Genomic DNA, 16,778 nt, shown 5'->3' with positions numbered 1-16,778 from the left:
TTTTTCCAATACAAAATTAAATGAAAAAAATAAATAAAATAAAAATTAACAAATTGACATTTTTGCTATGGGCTGCTAATCCCAATATTTTTGTTTTTTTTCCCTTTACGACGCACATGGGGTTTCAGCCATCGCTGACGCGCTCGCTCCTCTGTGTACAGTCTGATTCCGAAGATTTACAGAAAACAGACGCTGAGAGCAAAAATTATTTCACAAAAAGTCTAAAAACAACAAAAACAGAAGCAAAGTGCAAAAACATGAAATGCAGGTAATGCCGCCCTCTGGTGGGCGGTCACTATAACGCTTCCTGCCTTCTTATTTGAGGCATGCGCCTTTAGCGTTATCTTCTTCACGCATGCGCTTTAGTGGGATTCATCCGCCGCATGCGCCTTAATGTGCTATCACCTTCACGCATGCGTCTCAGTGGTATCATCCTCACGCATGCGCATCAGCACAACGAACCTTGCCTGTCAGCAGAGCGCGCCGGCGCAGAAAGGTAGACGCTGGTTCTTGTTTCCTGGCTGCTTTCCCGCGAAATCCCGGTAGGTGCAGACGGCGCGGGGCTGTGTGAGTGACGGGTGTGTGATGGTGGCGGGGGCCTTGTTATTGTAGGTTTACACATGGGCAGGATACATATACATTATACAGCGGTATTTATTAAAAAAAGTTGTAAATAATTGGAAAGAATCCAATAAAATCGGATATAAATGGCGGCCGCACGGCATTTATTTATTTTTACATTTCATCTTTTTTATTTGATTAATTTTGAATTATTTTTACTCGCAGACGATCAGTGAAATAAAGTTCCACCCGGGCTGTGCCATCCCCTCGTACTCACCCATGCCCTGCCTGGCCTAAGGACAGAAAGTCCTGTCCCTCGAAAGACCCTAAGTGTCACTTGTTGGGGAACGTTCACACTGCGCAGTTTTTCTGCACGGCATCTCGGGGGGAGACCGGGCGTCTCTGGGGCCACGGGGGGGAAGGGGTGGAGACCGGGCGTCTCGGGGGGGGGGGGGGGGAGACCGGGCGTCTCTGGGGCCACGGGGGGGCGGAGACCGGGCGTCTCTGGGGCCACGGGGGGGGGGCGGAGACCGGGCGTCTCTGGGGCCACGGGGGGGGCGGAGACCGAGCGTCTCTGGGGCCACGGGGGGGGAGGAGACCGGGCGTCTCTGGGGCCACGGGGGGGGCGGAGACCGGGCGTCCCTGGGGCCACGGGGGGGGCGGAGACCGGGCGTCTCTGGGGCCACGGGGGGGCAGAGACCGAGCGTCTCTGGGGCCACGGGGGGGGAGGAGACCGGGTGTCTCTGGGGCCACGGGGGGGCGGAGACCGGGCGTCCCTGGGGCCACGAGGGGGGGGAGAGACCGGGCATCGAGGGGGCGGAGAACGGGCGTCTCTCGGGCAAGGGGGGGGGAGACCGGGCGTCTCTGGGGCCACGGGGGTGGGGGGCGGAGACCGGGCGTCTCGGGGGGGGAGACAGGGCGTGTCTGGGGCCACGGGGGGGGGGGGCGGAGAGACCGGGCGTGTCTGGGGCCACGGGGGGGGGCGGAGAGACCGGGCGTGTCTGGGGCCACGGGGGGGGGGGGCGGAGAGACCGGGCGTCTCTGGGGCCACGGGGGGGGGGGGGGGCGGAGACCGGGCGTCTCTGGGGCCGGGGGCGGAGACCGGGCGTCTCTGGGCCGTGGGGGGGGAGACTCGGAACCACGGGAGACTTACCAGCGCCTGGCCGTCACGTCCCGTGCTGGGACTGTGAATGTTGGGTGACTATCTCCACATTAGATTCTTGGCCTCTGCTCCGCACTGTGTTTATTGTCTATCGCATTTCTTTCTTTATGTGTCGGAGAAGAATGGCCATGAGTGAGAGCCACCAGCGGTTTCTTCAGGTGCTTATGTCCCATGGTATCGTGGAAGCTGCTGCAGTGCGGACTCTCCATAGACACTGCTGCGAAGTGCACAAAGGTTCGTCCACTATTATATTTTATTATTATTTCATTGCTAATATGCCGTTTGTGTCTCTCGTTGGATCTATCACCTGATGGACTTCAATCGAGAGGGGTCTGTCAGGCTTTTCTTTAAAGAGAACCTGGGCCTTTTTTATGTGCAGAAGCAGTTGTGTAGGCGCTATGTGGTAGAGATCCATGGGGGCACGGTGGCTCAGTGGTTAGCACTGTATGGTGGCTCAGTGGTTAGCACTGTATGGTGGCTCAGTGGATAGCACTGCAGCCTTGCAACGCTGGAGTCCTGGGTTCAAATCCCACTAAGGACAACATTTGCATGGCGTTTGTATGTTCTCGTGTTTGTGTGGCTTTCCTCCGGGTTCTCCGGTTTCCTCCCACATTCCAAAGATAGAGAATGTAGATTGTGATCCCCAACGGGGACAGTGATGATATTGTGTGTAAAAACTAAAGCACTGCAAAATATGTTGGCGCTATATAAATAAAGAGATTATTATTATTTGCCAGTGATAAGATATCAAGTGTTGAAGCCATATGTAAATCAGACTGTAGGTGCACTGTGGGTGTGACTGCAGTTAGAAGAAGCATCCTCTGCACCTCCATTCTGATTTGCATACGGCTTCTATGCCAGATTTCTCATTATTGGCTCACCGGATCTAAAAAAAAACCCAAAACTATTGTGTTGTACAAATAAATACAATTTTGGTATAGCACAAATTGTGAATGGTGATAGGCAGTGTGTGTAAATGATACATATTTTATTTTTTCTTTCTAAAAATCCTCACATCATATCTTCCTTTTCAGTTCACTACATGCACGACAAGCTGGATGATTTTGTGGGTGTCATCAACAAACATTTGCAGCCGCTGTTCATGCTTATTAGGAAGGGAACAGATGAAAATGACGGGAAGCGATACTTCGCTCTGGTACAGTGAGTTTATCCTCTTTCCTTACCCTGTGCCGTGTAGACGTCCGTTTCTGCTGATAGGTACATGTTGTGACCCCCAGTGCTTGTCTCATGAGCCCCATGATGCATACCTGCCTCACAAAGGTCTATTATCAGGACTGACCCTTGTAAGATATGAAAAAAGTAGTCTAGACAAGCAACACTTGACCCGAGTCTCCTACCGTTATCTAACACTGTGAACGGTACACTTTGCACAGTGTTGCGCTGGCTGGCGTAATTTGCGCTATGTTACCAGTTGTACGACTTTCACTGCCCTTTACAGGGGTAATTGAGACGATTCTACATGTATATGGATCAGCCTGTCAGTCACCGGCCGGGCCTGGTGCAGCCTCATAAATACACTGGACATTTTTGTGCCATTTTGGCTAAACTTTTCTTTGTTTTTATAGCCAGAGTCCTGGTTTTGAAATGGACTCTTGACTAATTTTTTCTGTTTCTTACTAGGTTAACGTTGCAGAAAATGAAGTTACTAAAATGGCCATGGATTATGCAGAAAACGAATTGGAATTATTTAGGAAGGCGGTAAGACCTGTTTTCATTGTTAGTCGATAATTAGCGTTTTTCTTGGCGCTCTTGGCAAAAGTAGGATCATCCCATTGAGGCACCTGTAGGAGCGCGTACTGTATTTATATGGCCGCAGCGGCATCTCTTGGTGCCGCTGCTCTCTTAATCTGGATGGGGCAGGGAACAACATGGGAAGGGAAGCAAAAGACCAGAAAAAGCCATACACCTGACAATTGCTATTGAGAACTCTGCTATTAGAAGTAGAAAGGAAGAACAAAGACAAAAGAATCTAATTAATAAAAATATTGGAGAAAGAGAAACCAATCACAAACTAAAATGTTTCTATACTAATGCTCAAAGCATGGGCAACAAACAAGGAGAATTGGAACTACTAACACAGGAAAAGAAATATGTCATTGGAATCACTGAAACTTGGTGGGACAATACACATGATTGGAATACAAGACTAGAAGGATACAACTTATTTGCAAGAAGCAGACTTGATAAACGAGGAGGAGGTGTCGCATTGTATGTTAGAAACGCGTATATCTGCACAGAGATTGAAGCTTCAGAGACTGGGAGTTCTGTGGAAACTGTTTGGGTAAGAATACAAGGACAGAACAGTGGAAAGGACACCATTGTAGGCATTTACTACAGGCCGCCTGTGCAAGCTGAAGATATGGATGAACTCTTTATGCATCAAATGGCCAAGTTCTCCAAAAAATATGACATAGTTGTCATGGGAGATTTCAACTATCCAGACATTTGTTGGGAATCTCTCTCAGGCAAAACTAACAGGTCAAGGAAATTCTTATACTCTCTTGCTGACAACTTTATCTTTCAAAAGGTAGGGGAGAAAACAAGGGGAACTGCTACCTTAGATCTAATCCTTATAAACAGGGAGGAAATGGTTGAGGAGGTAAAAGTGGCTGGGACCCTAGGAGGTAGCGACCATGCTATCTTAGAATTTTGGATAACTAGAGGAGGAAGACCTGTGAAGACTCAGACGTCAAGGTTAGATTTCAGAAAGGCAGATTTTAAGGGATTCAGAAAGATAATTGGAGGGATCCAATGGCTGGATATCCTTAAAGACAAAAATGTCCAGGAAGGAGGGGAAATCTTGAAAAATGAAATTCTCAAAGCACAACTGTTAACAATTCCGAAAAGAGGGAAGAATAGGAAGCATTTAAGGAAGCCAGGATGGATGAACACAGAACTTAAGCACATGCTAAAAAGGAAGAAAAAAATGTTTATAAAATGGAAAGAGGGAGGCATATCTAAAGAAGAATATAATGCTGTCTGCAGAACATGCATTGCACAAATCAGATTATCTAAAGCTGACAATGAATTGAGGCTTGCAAGAGATGTCAAAAGCAATAATAAAGGATTTTGGGGATATGTCAAAAGTAAAAGAAAAGTCAAAGATGCTATAGGATTTTTACAGGATGAAAATGATGAAATGGTAAGACAGGATGTTGAGAAGGCCGAACTTTTAAATTCCTATTTTGCATCTGTTTTCTCTCAGAAAGGAAATGTAACATCAACTGTTCTTCACTGTCCTATTAAGGGAATAGAAGAATCCAGGATATCTATAAACAGAAAGATAGTGAGGAAACACTTAGCTAACCTAAATTAATTCAAGTCTCCAGGTCCAGATGAATTACACCCCAGAGTACTGAAGGAGATAGCAGAAGAAATTTTTGAACCCCTCTCCATAATCTTTGAAAATTCTTGGAGAACAGGAGAAGTCCCAGGAGACTGGAGAAGAGCAAATGTTGTTCCTATCTTCAAAAAGGGGAAGAAGGTGGACCCAGGCAACTATAGGCCGGTGAGTCTGACTTCTATACCAGGAAAGATCTTTGAACAAATTATTAAACAACATGTATGTCAAAACCTGGATAAGAATGAAGTGATTAAACAGAGTCAGCATGGGTTTGTAACTAATAAGTCATGTCAGACTAACTTAATTTCCTTCTATGATGGAATCACTGATTGGGTGGATCAAGGAAATGCTGTAGATATAGTATATCTTGACTTCAGCAAAGCATTTGACAAAGTATCTCATACAATCCTTATTGAAAAAATGACTAAGTATGGAATGGACAAGGCAACTGTTAGGTGGATTCATAACTGGCTTAGTGATCGGACCCAAAGAGTGGTCGTAAATGGCTGCACATCCAGTTGGAAGAATGTCTCAAGTGGGGTACCACAGGGCTCTGTCCTGGGCCCTGTATTGTTCAACATCTTTATCAACGATTTAGATGAAGGAATTGAGGGTAAACTGATTAAATTTGCTGATGACACAAAGCTAGGAGGGATAGCTAATACTAGAGAAGAGAGAGAGAGGATTCAAAAAGATATAAATAAACTGGAGAAGTGGGCAGCAACTAACAGAATGGTTTTTAACAGGGAAAAATGCAAAGTACTACATCTGGGCAATAAAAATGAAAAAAGCATATACAGAATGGGAGGAATAGGGCTAAGCAACAGCACATGTGAAAAAGACTTGGGTATACTAATAGATCACAGACTGAATATGAGTCAACAGTGTGATGCAGCAGCAAAAAAGGCAAATGCAATTTTAGGATGTATTAACAGAAGCATACAGTCTAGATCACGTGAAGTCATTATTTCCCTCTACTCCTCTTTGGTCAGACCTCATCTGGAATATTCTGTCCAGTTTTGGGCACCACATTTTAGACATCAACAAACTGGAGCAAGTTCAGAAAAGAGCGACCAGAATGGTGACCGGTCTGCAAACCCTGTCTTATGAGGAAAGCTTGCAGGATTTGGGAATGTTTAGCTTGCAAAAGAGAAGACTGAGAGGAGACTTAATAGCTGTCAACAAATATATAAAGGGCTGTCACATTGTAGAAGGATCAACTTTATTCTCATTTGCACAAGGAAAGACTAGAAGCAATGGGATGAAACTGAATGGGAGGAGACACAGATTAGATATTAGAAAAAACTTTTTGACAGAGTGATCAGTGAGTGGAACAAGCTGCCACGAGAAGTGGTGAGTTCTCCTTCAATGGAAGTCTTAAAACAGAGGCTGGACAGACATCTGACTGGGATGATTTAGCGAATCCTGCTTTGAGCAGGGGGTTGAACCAGATGGCCCAGGAGGTCCCTTCCAACTCTGTGATTCTAGGGAGGGCTCCTGATTTCCGCCTGTCACATTCCGCTAATGAGAAGACATGTTTGTAGTGGTCCACCATCTTGCTGTCCTCAAACACTCAGAAAGTCTTCAAAGGTAATTCTGTCTTTCTGTCCTTTTTCCACAGATGGATCTGATAATAGACTCAGACAATGGCTTTGCATCTTCCACAAACATTTTAAACCTCGCTGACCAACTACAAAGTAAGAAAATGAAGAAAAAAGAAGTCGAACAGCTACTTCAGAATTTTGTGCAGGAGAAGTGGCTGATTGAAGTAAGTCGCTCGCTCCTAGATACCAATCCCACACCATTAATTAATGCTGATCGGTTGGGGTCCTGGTCCCGAGACATATAGCGATTGCGCAACTGAAAAGACAGAAGTTCTCAGCTGAACACTTCTGCCTTTTTTTCAGATATCCAGGAGGGTCCTAGGATCTGAAAATTCACAGATCAAAGCACGTTAGAAGTTTTATTTTTTAGATCTTACTCTTTAGACTACGTGATCCTGCTTAGTGTGCTTAACTCACTTATTTGGAGTGTTATATATTAAGTGTGAATGTCCAATATGGATGGAGGGTTCAAATCAAAGACATTTTCTTTCTTTGTTTTATAACTTCTATCTGATAACATATGTCATATCTAGTGATGAGAGACCGTACTGGCATAAGGCGTTATTCCCATGCTCAGGTGCTAACAGAGTGTCTTCGGCTTGCTCGAAAAATATGTTTGAGTCCCCGCAGCTGCATGTCTCAGGGCTTTTCGACAGCCGCAACACATGCAGGGATTGTCTAATAAACAGGCATCCATGCATGTGTTGCGGTAGTTGAATAGCCGCGAGGACTGGGACATATTATCGGTTGGCACCATAGCATGTTCGGATAACGCCTTATCCAAGCACATGCGCTCATCACTAGTCATATCCAGTGACGTTAGTGAAAAAGGTACATGTGTGTAAAATGAAGCTTAGTGCTCATTTTGATTAATTTTTTGACCCCTAGAAAGATGGGGAGTACAGTCTCCACACCCGTTGCATCATGGAAATGGAGCATTATATTCAGAGCACGTACCAGGACATTGTCAAGATGTGCAATATCTGCCACAATGTCGCCATTCAGGTAAGCGCTCAGTATTCATGCACTGCCTTACTCCTGTACAAAATAGGAACTAGGGCGACATGAGCTGTTGTAGATTAGGTATTATACAGGACTATTCCAATTCTTTTTACTATGAGCGTAAGAACTAACGTAGTTGCTAACTACGTGCCTGTTGTGCCCGGCGACGATCTCTGCTGCCACAGGGCGGTCACTATCTGCGGGGAGCCGGCTGTCGATCAGCATGACGTCGACAGAGCAACCTGGAAGAGGAAGAGCTGCTCTGTTGATGCGGAGCAGCTGAATTGCTGGCAGGAGCAGTCAGTGGCCGCTCTGAGGCGGTGCTGGGCCGAACAGGCGGGTAGTTGGCAACTATCGCCTGTTAGTTTTTAGGACCCTAATGAAAAAAAATAGTCCTGGAAAACCTTTAACGGTACAGAGTCAGAAATAGATTCTAAAATGTATAAGTCTGAAGAGCGTGACATCCATTCTCAGACAAGTCACGTATGTGATCAGATACGTTTCTTCATCTTGTCAGCGGCTTACCGTCGCACACACATTTTAGAGCTTCAGTTATGCTGTAAAAAAAAAAAGTGCATGCTAGCGACTTGCATGCAATGGGAATTTATCAGCATGATTTGTTATGGAATCTGTGAGCAGCATGATGTAGAGGCAGAGACCCTGATTCCAGCGATGTCACTTACTGTGCTTCTTGGTGCAGTTTTCTCTGCATATGTAGCAGTGCTATGAATGCTGAGCTCTGTATACCCGAGCCCCACCACTGATTGGCAGCTTGCTGACAATATACAGTGTACACAGGAAGCTGCCAATCAGTGATGGGGGCATGGCTATATAGATTAACTGGACAGTCAAGCATAAGACACCTAGTCCTGCAGTGGTAATCTCCTGCCGGTAAAACACTGATTGTATTGAAACTACAGCAAGCTGCTGAGCATGTGAAACATTGCTGGAATCGGGCTCTCTGGCCCTACATGATGCTGCTCTCAGATTACATAGCAACTACCTGCTACCAGATTCCCTTTTAAAGACTTTGGCATGTATGTCATCTGTGACTTGCGGGCAGAGATAGAAAATCCAACCCTTTTAGATACCTTTCCGTAGGGAGTAATTAGATGTGACATGTCGCCATCTAGCCTTGTGCGACCTAACGATCAATCTCGTTTTTAATCGATGACCTTAGGCTGTTTCCGCGTTTTTTCCAGGGTCAGCTCTGTGATAACTGCGGCATCAAGATTCATTTGACATGTGTAGGAAAGTATTTCAAAGGACATGACCAGCCACGGTGTCCTCAGTGCGATGGAGATTGGTCGCAGGAAATTCCCAGTAAGTCTACGATTTGTATTGTTGCTCGGCACCCTAGAGCCGTGAGAAAACGGTACTGGGGGAGCGTGGGCTAATAATTGTTGATGTGATCGGTCGTCCTTAAAAAAAAAAGAAAAAAAAAAAAAAAAGTTTGATTATTGCCAACAGCACATCGGCTTGTAAGGACGATTGTCGATCATCTGCTTGTGTAACATTGCGTTTAATGTTCACAACTACAGAAAAATAATGGCAGTAATTGTGTGAACTCAAAAGCAGAAAAAGAAAGGTGGAATGCAGCATCTTGAATGCAAGAAAGGATTTATTTTCCCAAAATTAAAAGGATTGCAACATTTCCATGTTGATGTAAGAGCAACGCGATTCAAACACTAACACTGTGTTCTTTTTCAAAGCTTTAATAGCTGAAATTAAAAAGCTTGTTTAATTACAACACCCCCTGTCCCTACGTCCTATAAGGCAATGTGCATGTTATAAAGCGCGTTCCTTCACTAGGAGAGAAAGGGATAAACTTGTCCAATTCGATCCAGACTAATAAAATCACTCTTATTTAGAACTGATTAATTTGCCAATGAAATTGGTAGAATATAATCATCACCAACACGTTTCAAGCATTGTATGGGCTTTTAATCATGGTGGTCAAATGAGTTTCAAGCACTGTATGGTTCTTAACCCCTTCACGACATGCGTCGTACATGTACTGCGCATGTCCGTTTCTTAACCCCTTCACGACATGCGTCGTACATGTACTGCGCATGTCCGTGTCTCTCCCTTTGATGTGGGCTCTGGTGTTGAGCCCACATCTTTCCTGGCACATGTCAGCTGTCTTGAACAGCTGACATGTGCACCTGACAGCTGCGGGTGGAATTGCGATCCACCCGCGGCTGTTAAATACTGCTGTCAATCTCTGACCGCGGCATTTATTGTGATTGCGCCGGAAGTGCATCAGTAATCCCGCCCATCGGTGCCCATGTCACATGACCGCTGGTCGCCAATGGGTTGGCATGACAACGAGAGATCTGCAGCAGACCCCTGTGGTTATTTTCGGATTGCTATGAGCGCCGCCCAGTGGTCGGCACTCATAGCAAGTGAGCATTTTCCCTTCACCCATGACAGCACACCTGAGAGAGGGATCCGCCCTGCTAGGACAGGAACTTACTGAGATATAAGGGGCGGCACCTCTCCCCCGCTTCAGATGGGTTCCTGTCCTGGAGGGAATCCCACTGTCAGCGGTGCCTATCATGGCGAAAAAGGAAAAAAGAAGAAAGGGGGAAAAAAAAAATAGCCCAGGCCCGTCCCGGCGCGGGAAGAACAGGGGTCTCACCTGTAGCGCCGGCCGTCGGGTGCTGGAGGCACAGTCTCCCTGGTGACCTCTTGGGCTCTGGGTTCGTGTGGGCGCAGGTGGGATCCCGGTGGCTCTGGGAGGCTCCACTGCGCCGCCCTCCACTCGTGCGCGCCCGTGATCTCGATCCCCGAGGCAACTAGCAGGGGAGAGCCGCGGGCGTCTTCCGGCCGCTGACGTCAGCGGCGCAGAGGATCATGGGTGCGCCGGCTAACGTCAGCAAAAGGCGACGGTGTCATGGCGCCGGGTGCGACGCCGGCTTTCTGAAGCGGTTGGCCTGCGGTCGCAGGTTGGAGGGGAGGAGAAACCCACCAGGACGGAGGCGCAGCATTTAAACGAGGAACAGCGGCATGGCAGGCGGTGCAAGATGGAGTCAGAACAGGAGCGATCATTGTCTCTGCCTCCCTCACAACCCTCCGGCCGCAAACATGGAAGCCATTCAAGCAGCAGTCGGTCCAAAGAGCACAGGTCACGGGCTCCGATGAAGCCTCCAAGTGCGGTACCCTTGATTACGGGTGGTGAGTGATCTTCGTGAATGCTAGCAGTATGTTAATAGGGGTTCCCTGTTGTATGTTTCACCCCGTAGGAAAAGCCTAAAAAAGTGGGAAGTAAGAAGAATAATGGGGACTGTGCCATATGTAAAACTCCCCTAGCAAGAGACTGGCAGAAAGATCTCTGTGCCAGTTGCATTCAGCGAACCATGGCAGAAGAAGCGCCTAGTTTCGGAGCTAACCTGATATCGACCCTTAGGTCAGAAATGGAGGGTTCTATTAAGACCTTGTTGAAGAAAGGGAGGAAAGGTAGAATCCACCTAGTTCTCCCTCAAACTCCTGTTCGGCCTCATCTCAGACCGAACAGCCATCCTCCTCAGACTCCTCAGACAGTGACACGGGGGGTATGCCATGTTTTCCTGTAGAAGACACGGAGGCTCTCCTAAAGGCCATTAGAACAACAATGGGCCTACAGGAAGAGAAAGCGGCAAAATCCTTAGAGGATGTCATGTTTGGGGGACTTCAAGAGAGGAAAAAACGGACCTTTCCAGTGAATGAAAAGATCCAAGAGCTTATTGAGAGAGAATGGAGAAAACCCGAGAGATCAGGGGCCCTTCCCTCCGCCTCTAAAAGACGATACCCCTTTGAGCACAAAGATGCGGAAATATGGGACAAAGTCCCAAAGATTGTCGCAGCGGTGTCCAGGTCTTCCAAAAAATCGGCCCTGCCTCTGGAAGACTCAGGGGTTCTTAGGGACCCGCTAGACAAAAAAGCAGATTCCTATTTAAGGCATGCATGGGAAGCAACAGCGGGAGGACTAAAGCCAGCAATAGCGGGCACCTGCACGGCACGTTCCCTAATGATTTGGCTGCAGCAGTTAGAGGAGAGGCTAGCGTCAAAAGTCCCAAGAGAAAAGATATTGGCAGATTTGTATCTTCTGCATGGGGCAGCAGCTTTTCTGGCAGACACCTCAGCGGACTCTGAGGTTGACAGCTAGGGCGGCAGGATTATCAAACGCCGCCAGACGCGCATTGTGGCTTAGGCTGTCCTGGTGACCTGCAGTCTAAAGCTAAACTGTGCTCTCTCCCCTGTGATGGTCGGTTTTTATGCGGGAAGAACTTAGATGATATCCTGGAAAAGGCGAGCGATAGGAAGAAGGGCTTACCCAGGTTCCCGACAGATCAGAGAAGACAGCCCTTTCGGAGGGGAAGATTCAAGACGGAAAAAGGAGTCGGGATTTATGTTTGGTGGAGGCACCTCCACTTCAAAGAAATCTCCACAATGACGCCAGCATTCCGGTAGGGGGGAGATTGGCACTCTCTTCCCAGGCCTGGGGAAAGATGTCTTCCAATACCTGGATCCTAGGCATCTTAAGAGAAGGCCTGAGAATCCCCTTTGTTCGCCAGCCAAAAGCCGTGTTTGTCATTACCCCTATCAGCAAGGCGATCAAAGAACAGTTGGCCTTGGAATCAGAGATCCTGAGCCTGATAGACAAGCAGTTCCTTTCCGAAGTCCCAAACACACAGGAAGGAAGGGGGTTGTATTCCCCCCTTTTTCTGATAAAAAAAAACCCAGATCAATCATAAACCTCAGAGGTCCCAATCGGTGGATAAAGAATCAGACCTTCAAGATGGAATCGGTGGCTACAGCCATGAAGCTGCTACATCAAGATTGTTTTATGGCCGTAGTCAATTTAAAGTATGCATATTATCACATCCCTATCCGTCCAGGTTACCAAAAATACTTGAGTGGCCCTCTATATCCAGGGCACACTCAGACATTTCCAATTCAGAGCTTTTCCATTTGGCATATCCATAGCCCCGAGGGTTTTTACCAAGGTCATAGCGGAGGTGTCAGCCTTCCTCTGAATTCACGATACGGTCATAATACCCTACTTGGACGATTTCCTTATAGTGGGCAGCTCAGAGGCCCACTGTACGGCACAGTTGAGCCGGGTGACCGACACCTTACAGGAATTAGGGTGGATAATAAATTTCAAAAAATCAAAACTACAGCCCCTAAGAAAACAGACCTTCCTTGGGTTTATCCTGGATTCAGAACAGCAAGTTTGCTTGCTTCCGGATACCAAAATAGAGAAGGTACAGAACATGACTTTGGCTGCCCGAGACCAACCTTATATGACCTTGAGAAACGCGATGTCTCTACTAGGTACCCTGACGGCCTGTATTCCGGCGGTCAGGTGGGCTCAATTTCACACCCGACAGCTCCAGGGAGAGATACTATCAGCACAAAGATCGCTGAAAGGGCGTTTAGAAGGAAGACTGAAGCTCTCCTTAGAGACCAGAGCCTCTCTCAACTGGTGGCTGAACAATACAAACCTGGCTTCGGGAATGCCTTTGGACAGACAGACGTCCGACGTAATACTGACAGACGCAAGCTCCTTGGAGGGGCATACCTAAGGGGTCATGTAGCCCAGGGTTCCTGGAGGCCTCAAGAAATGGGGCATCCTCCAACCTGAGAGAACTGTGGGCAGTGAACAAAGCCCTGAGCCACTTCATTCCCCTACTCAGGGGTCGCGATGTCCGCATCATGTCGGAAAGTAACGGTAGTGTACATCAACCACCAAGGGGGGGGGGGGGGACAAGATCACACTCCGTAATGAAGGCAGCGGGCGACATTCTTGGCAGAGCGGAGCAACACCTACACTCCTTAGCAGCCTTGCACATAAAAGGGGCAGAAAACATAGAGTCCGATTTCCTGAGCCGCAATACTCTGAGGCAAGGAGAATGGGCACTAAATCGGTCCGTTGTTCAAAAAATAACACAACTTTGGGGGAAACCGGTGATGGACCTCTTTGCCAACAAGTACTACAGGCAAACAGAGAGGTTTTGCTCACTAAACCTAAGGGAAAAACCATGGGCAGTAGACTCATTACAGATTCCATGGGACTTCAGGCTAGCCTATGCGTAGACTCCCCCCCATGGCCCTGATCCCAACAGTTGTCAAGAAGATCAGGAATGATTAAGCCAGGGTGATTTTAATAGCTCCATTTTGGCCAAAAAAGGCCCTGGTTCCCTGTGCTACGAATGATGTCCCTCTCCGATCCATGGGTTCTGCCAGAAATCCCGAACCTACTAGCTCAGGTGACAACCAATATCTACGGCAGAACATGGAATAAATTCCTGCAGTTCCTAGGTAAGCCGTTAGAACAAGAACCCCCGATTAGTGCCATCTTGGAGTTTTTACAATCAGGGTTGCAGCTGGGGTTAGCGGTAAACACTCTTAAAGTTCAGGTATCTGCACTAGGAGGGCTCTATAACTGCAACTTGGCAGCAAATAGATGGGTATCCCGATTTATCAAATCCTGCCATAGGTCTAGGCCTATTCCAATACCTAGAATAGCCCCGTGGGATTTAAACCTTGTACTAGAGGCCCTTACAAAAGAACCATACGAGCCTTTACATCAGCTACCCATAAAATATCTGACCCTAAAAACAATCATTTTAGTGGCCCTTACATCGGCCCGTAGAGTAAGCGACTTGCAGGCTCTCTCGGTAAATCCACCCTATACACAAGTTTTTCAGGACAGGGTGATATTAAGAACAGACCCTGCTTATCTGCCTAAGGTAGCATCAGATTTCCATCGAGGTCAGGAGATTATCTTCCCATCCTTCTGCGATAATCCAAAGAATTCAGGGGAGGAAAAATTCCATAGATTGGACGTTAAGAGAGCCCTGCTAGAATACATAACTGTCACTAGCCAGTGGAGGAGGTCCCAGTCCCTGTTCGTGGCCTTTCACTGAGCCAGGAAAAGCTATGGGGTTTCAAAAGGGACTTTTGCCAGATGGATTAGGGAGGCCATTAGTGTAGCCTACTCAGCTAGTGGTGTTCCGATTCCTGACGGCATCAAGGCTCATTCCACCAGAGCCGTGGCGACCTCCTGGACTGAAAAGGCAGAGTTATCGATTGAAAAAATTTGTAAGGCCGCTACCTAGGCCTCACCTTCAACCTTCTTTAAACACTATAGATTAAACCTATCCTCCTCTGCTGACTTAACCTTTGGAAGAAGGGTGCTGCAAGCGGTGGTCCCTCCCTAAGGTGTTTCGAAGTCTCCAAAAATCTCTCAGGTGTGCTGTCATGGGTGAAGGGAAAATCACCATGGTTACTTACCGGTAGCCGGTTTTTCCAGAACCCATGACAGCACCCGTTTGTCCCCCCCCCTCCTTTTCACCGTATGTGTGTGCACGTTTAGTAGGGTGCATTTGTGTGATGTGTTGGATTAACATGTAACTAACCGGGAAGTCCTCTCAATGCTCTTTAACCAACTGAAGCGGGGGAGAAGTGCCGCCCCTTATATCTCAGTAGGTTCCTGTCCTGGCAGGGCGGATCCCTCTCTCAGGTATGCTGTCATGGGTTCCGGAAAAACCGGCTACCGGTAAGTAACTACACACAGGCGATCTGATCATCGCCTGTGTGTAGCTGAGCCGATCAGGTTATCGCAGCTCCTAGTCTCCCATGGAGACTTTTGAAACGAGTAAAAAGAAAAAAAAAGTGTTTTTAAAAATGATTTCCCCCCCCCCCCTTTTCGCCCCTTTCAAAATAAAACAATGTAAAAAAATACACATATTTGGTATCACCGTATTGCCACGTTCAGAATCGCCCGATCTATCAATGTATGAAAAGAATTAACCCGATCAGTAAACGACGTAGCAAAAAAAGTAAAAACGCTAGAAATATGTATTTTTGGTCGTTGCAATATTGCATTAAAATGCAATAACGGGCGATTAAAAGATCGTATCTGAACCAAAATGGTATTAAAAACGTCAGCTCAGCCCTCAAAAAATAATCGCTCACCCAACCCGAGGTCACACAAAATGGAGACGCTACGGGTCTGGGAAAAGGGCACAATTGTTTGTGTGGCTTTTTTTTTTTTTTTTTTTTTTTTTACAAACTTTGGATATTTTTTTCACTACTTAAATAAAAAAAGAACCCAGACATGTTTGGTGTCTATGAACTCGTAATGACCTGGAGAATCATAATGGCTGGGCAGTTTTAGCATTTGGTGAACATGCTTAAAAAAAAATAAATGTTGTGGAATTTTTTTTTGCAATTTCACCGCACTTGAAATTTTTTAGTACACGACATGGTAAAACCAATGGTGTCGTTCAAAAGTGCAACTCATCCCGCAAAAAACATGCCCTTACATGGCCATATTGACGGAAAAGTAAAAATCTTATGGCTCTGGGAAGGAGGGGAGCAAAAAACGGGAACACCAAAAAAACGAAAATGTGCTGTTGCATGAAGGGGTTAATCATGGTGTTGCAAGCAAGAGCTGCTACACTACAGGTTTAGAGATCCCTCCATTTTTAACGAGTGTTAAACTGCAAAGTTTCTGGTTTCCACAATGCCTGCAATTTTGAGATGAGAAAACCCCCAGTTATTAACTTTTGAGTATACAATGTTGTTTTATACACTTGCCTGTGGAGGGAATGACTTTTTTTTTATGGTTATTTATGTTCTATAAAGGAGAATAAACTTTTTATTTTATACTCCACAGGATTGTCACAAAGCGATTCCCAATCTCCTTCAACTTCCACATCCCAGGCAGGGCCGAGAGCAAAAGCGAAGAAGAGCGTGAACAGTGTAGCAGCGGCCACCAGATCAAGACGGTCATAGAAAAACCTCATGTGATCTTGGCAGAGAAGTCTGAAATATTTTGTATCTAAAGTTCTAAAAAAATATTTTTTTCATAGTTAAATAAAGTTTTAAAATAAGTACAAGACCCGAGATTATGCGCGGTTTTAAAGGGATTGTCTGAGAGTTGACAAAAATGGCTGCTTGTATATACCACGGTGTCGCATAATGTACCCCTTTGGGAAGAGGAAGCGAGAACACCTATAGTGAATCTTTAGGAGAGGAACATTGGGCGATCCCTAGGTGATAAGCTGCTTTTTTATTTTTACACCATACTTGG

At 46.5% G+C, this 16,778-nt stretch overlaps 2 protein-coding genes across 3 annotated transcripts in view; one reads left to right on the top strand and one right to left on the bottom strand.

Moving 5' to 3' along the window:
• IL21R (interleukin 21 receptor) overlaps window positions 1–1,805 on the bottom strand; it is a 60,054-nt gene extending 58,249 nt beyond the window's left edge. Inside the window, exon 1 of the mRNA XM_073555183.1 lies at window positions 1,715–1,805. The gene's annotated coding sequence lies outside the window, so the exon portion shown is untranslated. The remainder of the gene's footprint in view (window positions 1–1,714) is intronic.
• On the top strand, window positions 371–16,578 carry NSMCE1 (NSE1 homolog, SMC5-SMC6 complex component). 2 transcript variants are annotated; one of them, XM_073555185.1, is made up of 8 exons: window positions 371–542; window positions 1,845–1,957; window positions 2,758–2,879; window positions 3,365–3,442; window positions 6,709–6,855; window positions 7,580–7,696; window positions 8,896–9,016; window positions 16,362–16,578. In XM_073555185.1, the coding sequence occupies exons 1-8, from the start codon at window positions 394–396 to the stop codon at window positions 16,478–16,480; spliced, it is 966 nt and encodes a 321-aa protein (XP_073411286.1). In that variant the 5' UTR covers window positions 371–393; the 3' UTR covers window positions 16,481–16,578. The 2 variants fall into 2 exon arrangements, with proteins under 2 accessions (XP_073411286.1, XP_073411287.1); XM_073555186.1 differs by having other exon boundaries at window positions 373–567.
• Window positions 16,579–16,778: the final 200 nt, after the last annotated feature.

The sequence above is a fragment of the Dendrobates tinctorius genome, unplaced genomic scaffold (genome assembly GCF_039654945.1).
Source record: "Dendrobates tinctorius isolate UK_male_01 unplaced genomic scaffold, ASM3965494v1 ptg000222l, whole genome shotgun sequence".
In the NCBI taxonomy this organism is placed as follows: domain Eukaryota; kingdom Metazoa; phylum Chordata; class Amphibia; order Anura; family Dendrobatidae; genus Dendrobates; species Dendrobates tinctorius.
Note: the sequence above shows the minus strand (reverse complement) of the source record. Positions and strands in the feature narration are given on the sequence as shown.

Bases quoted from the DNA above. Each gene is read 5' to 3' on its own strand.
- NSMCE1 (XM_073555185.1), top strand. From the start codon at position 394: ATGTGCTATCACCTTCACGCATGCGTCTCAGTGGTATCATCCTCACGC. The intron at 1,958-2,757 runs GTTCGTCCACTA...CTTCCTTTTCAG, and splicing joins CTGCTGCGAAGTGCACAAAG to TTCACTACATGCACGACAAG. The intron at 6,856-7,579 runs GTAAGTCGCTCG...TTTGACCCCTAG, and splicing joins AGGAGAAGTGGCTGATTGAA to AAAGATGGGGAGTACAGTCT.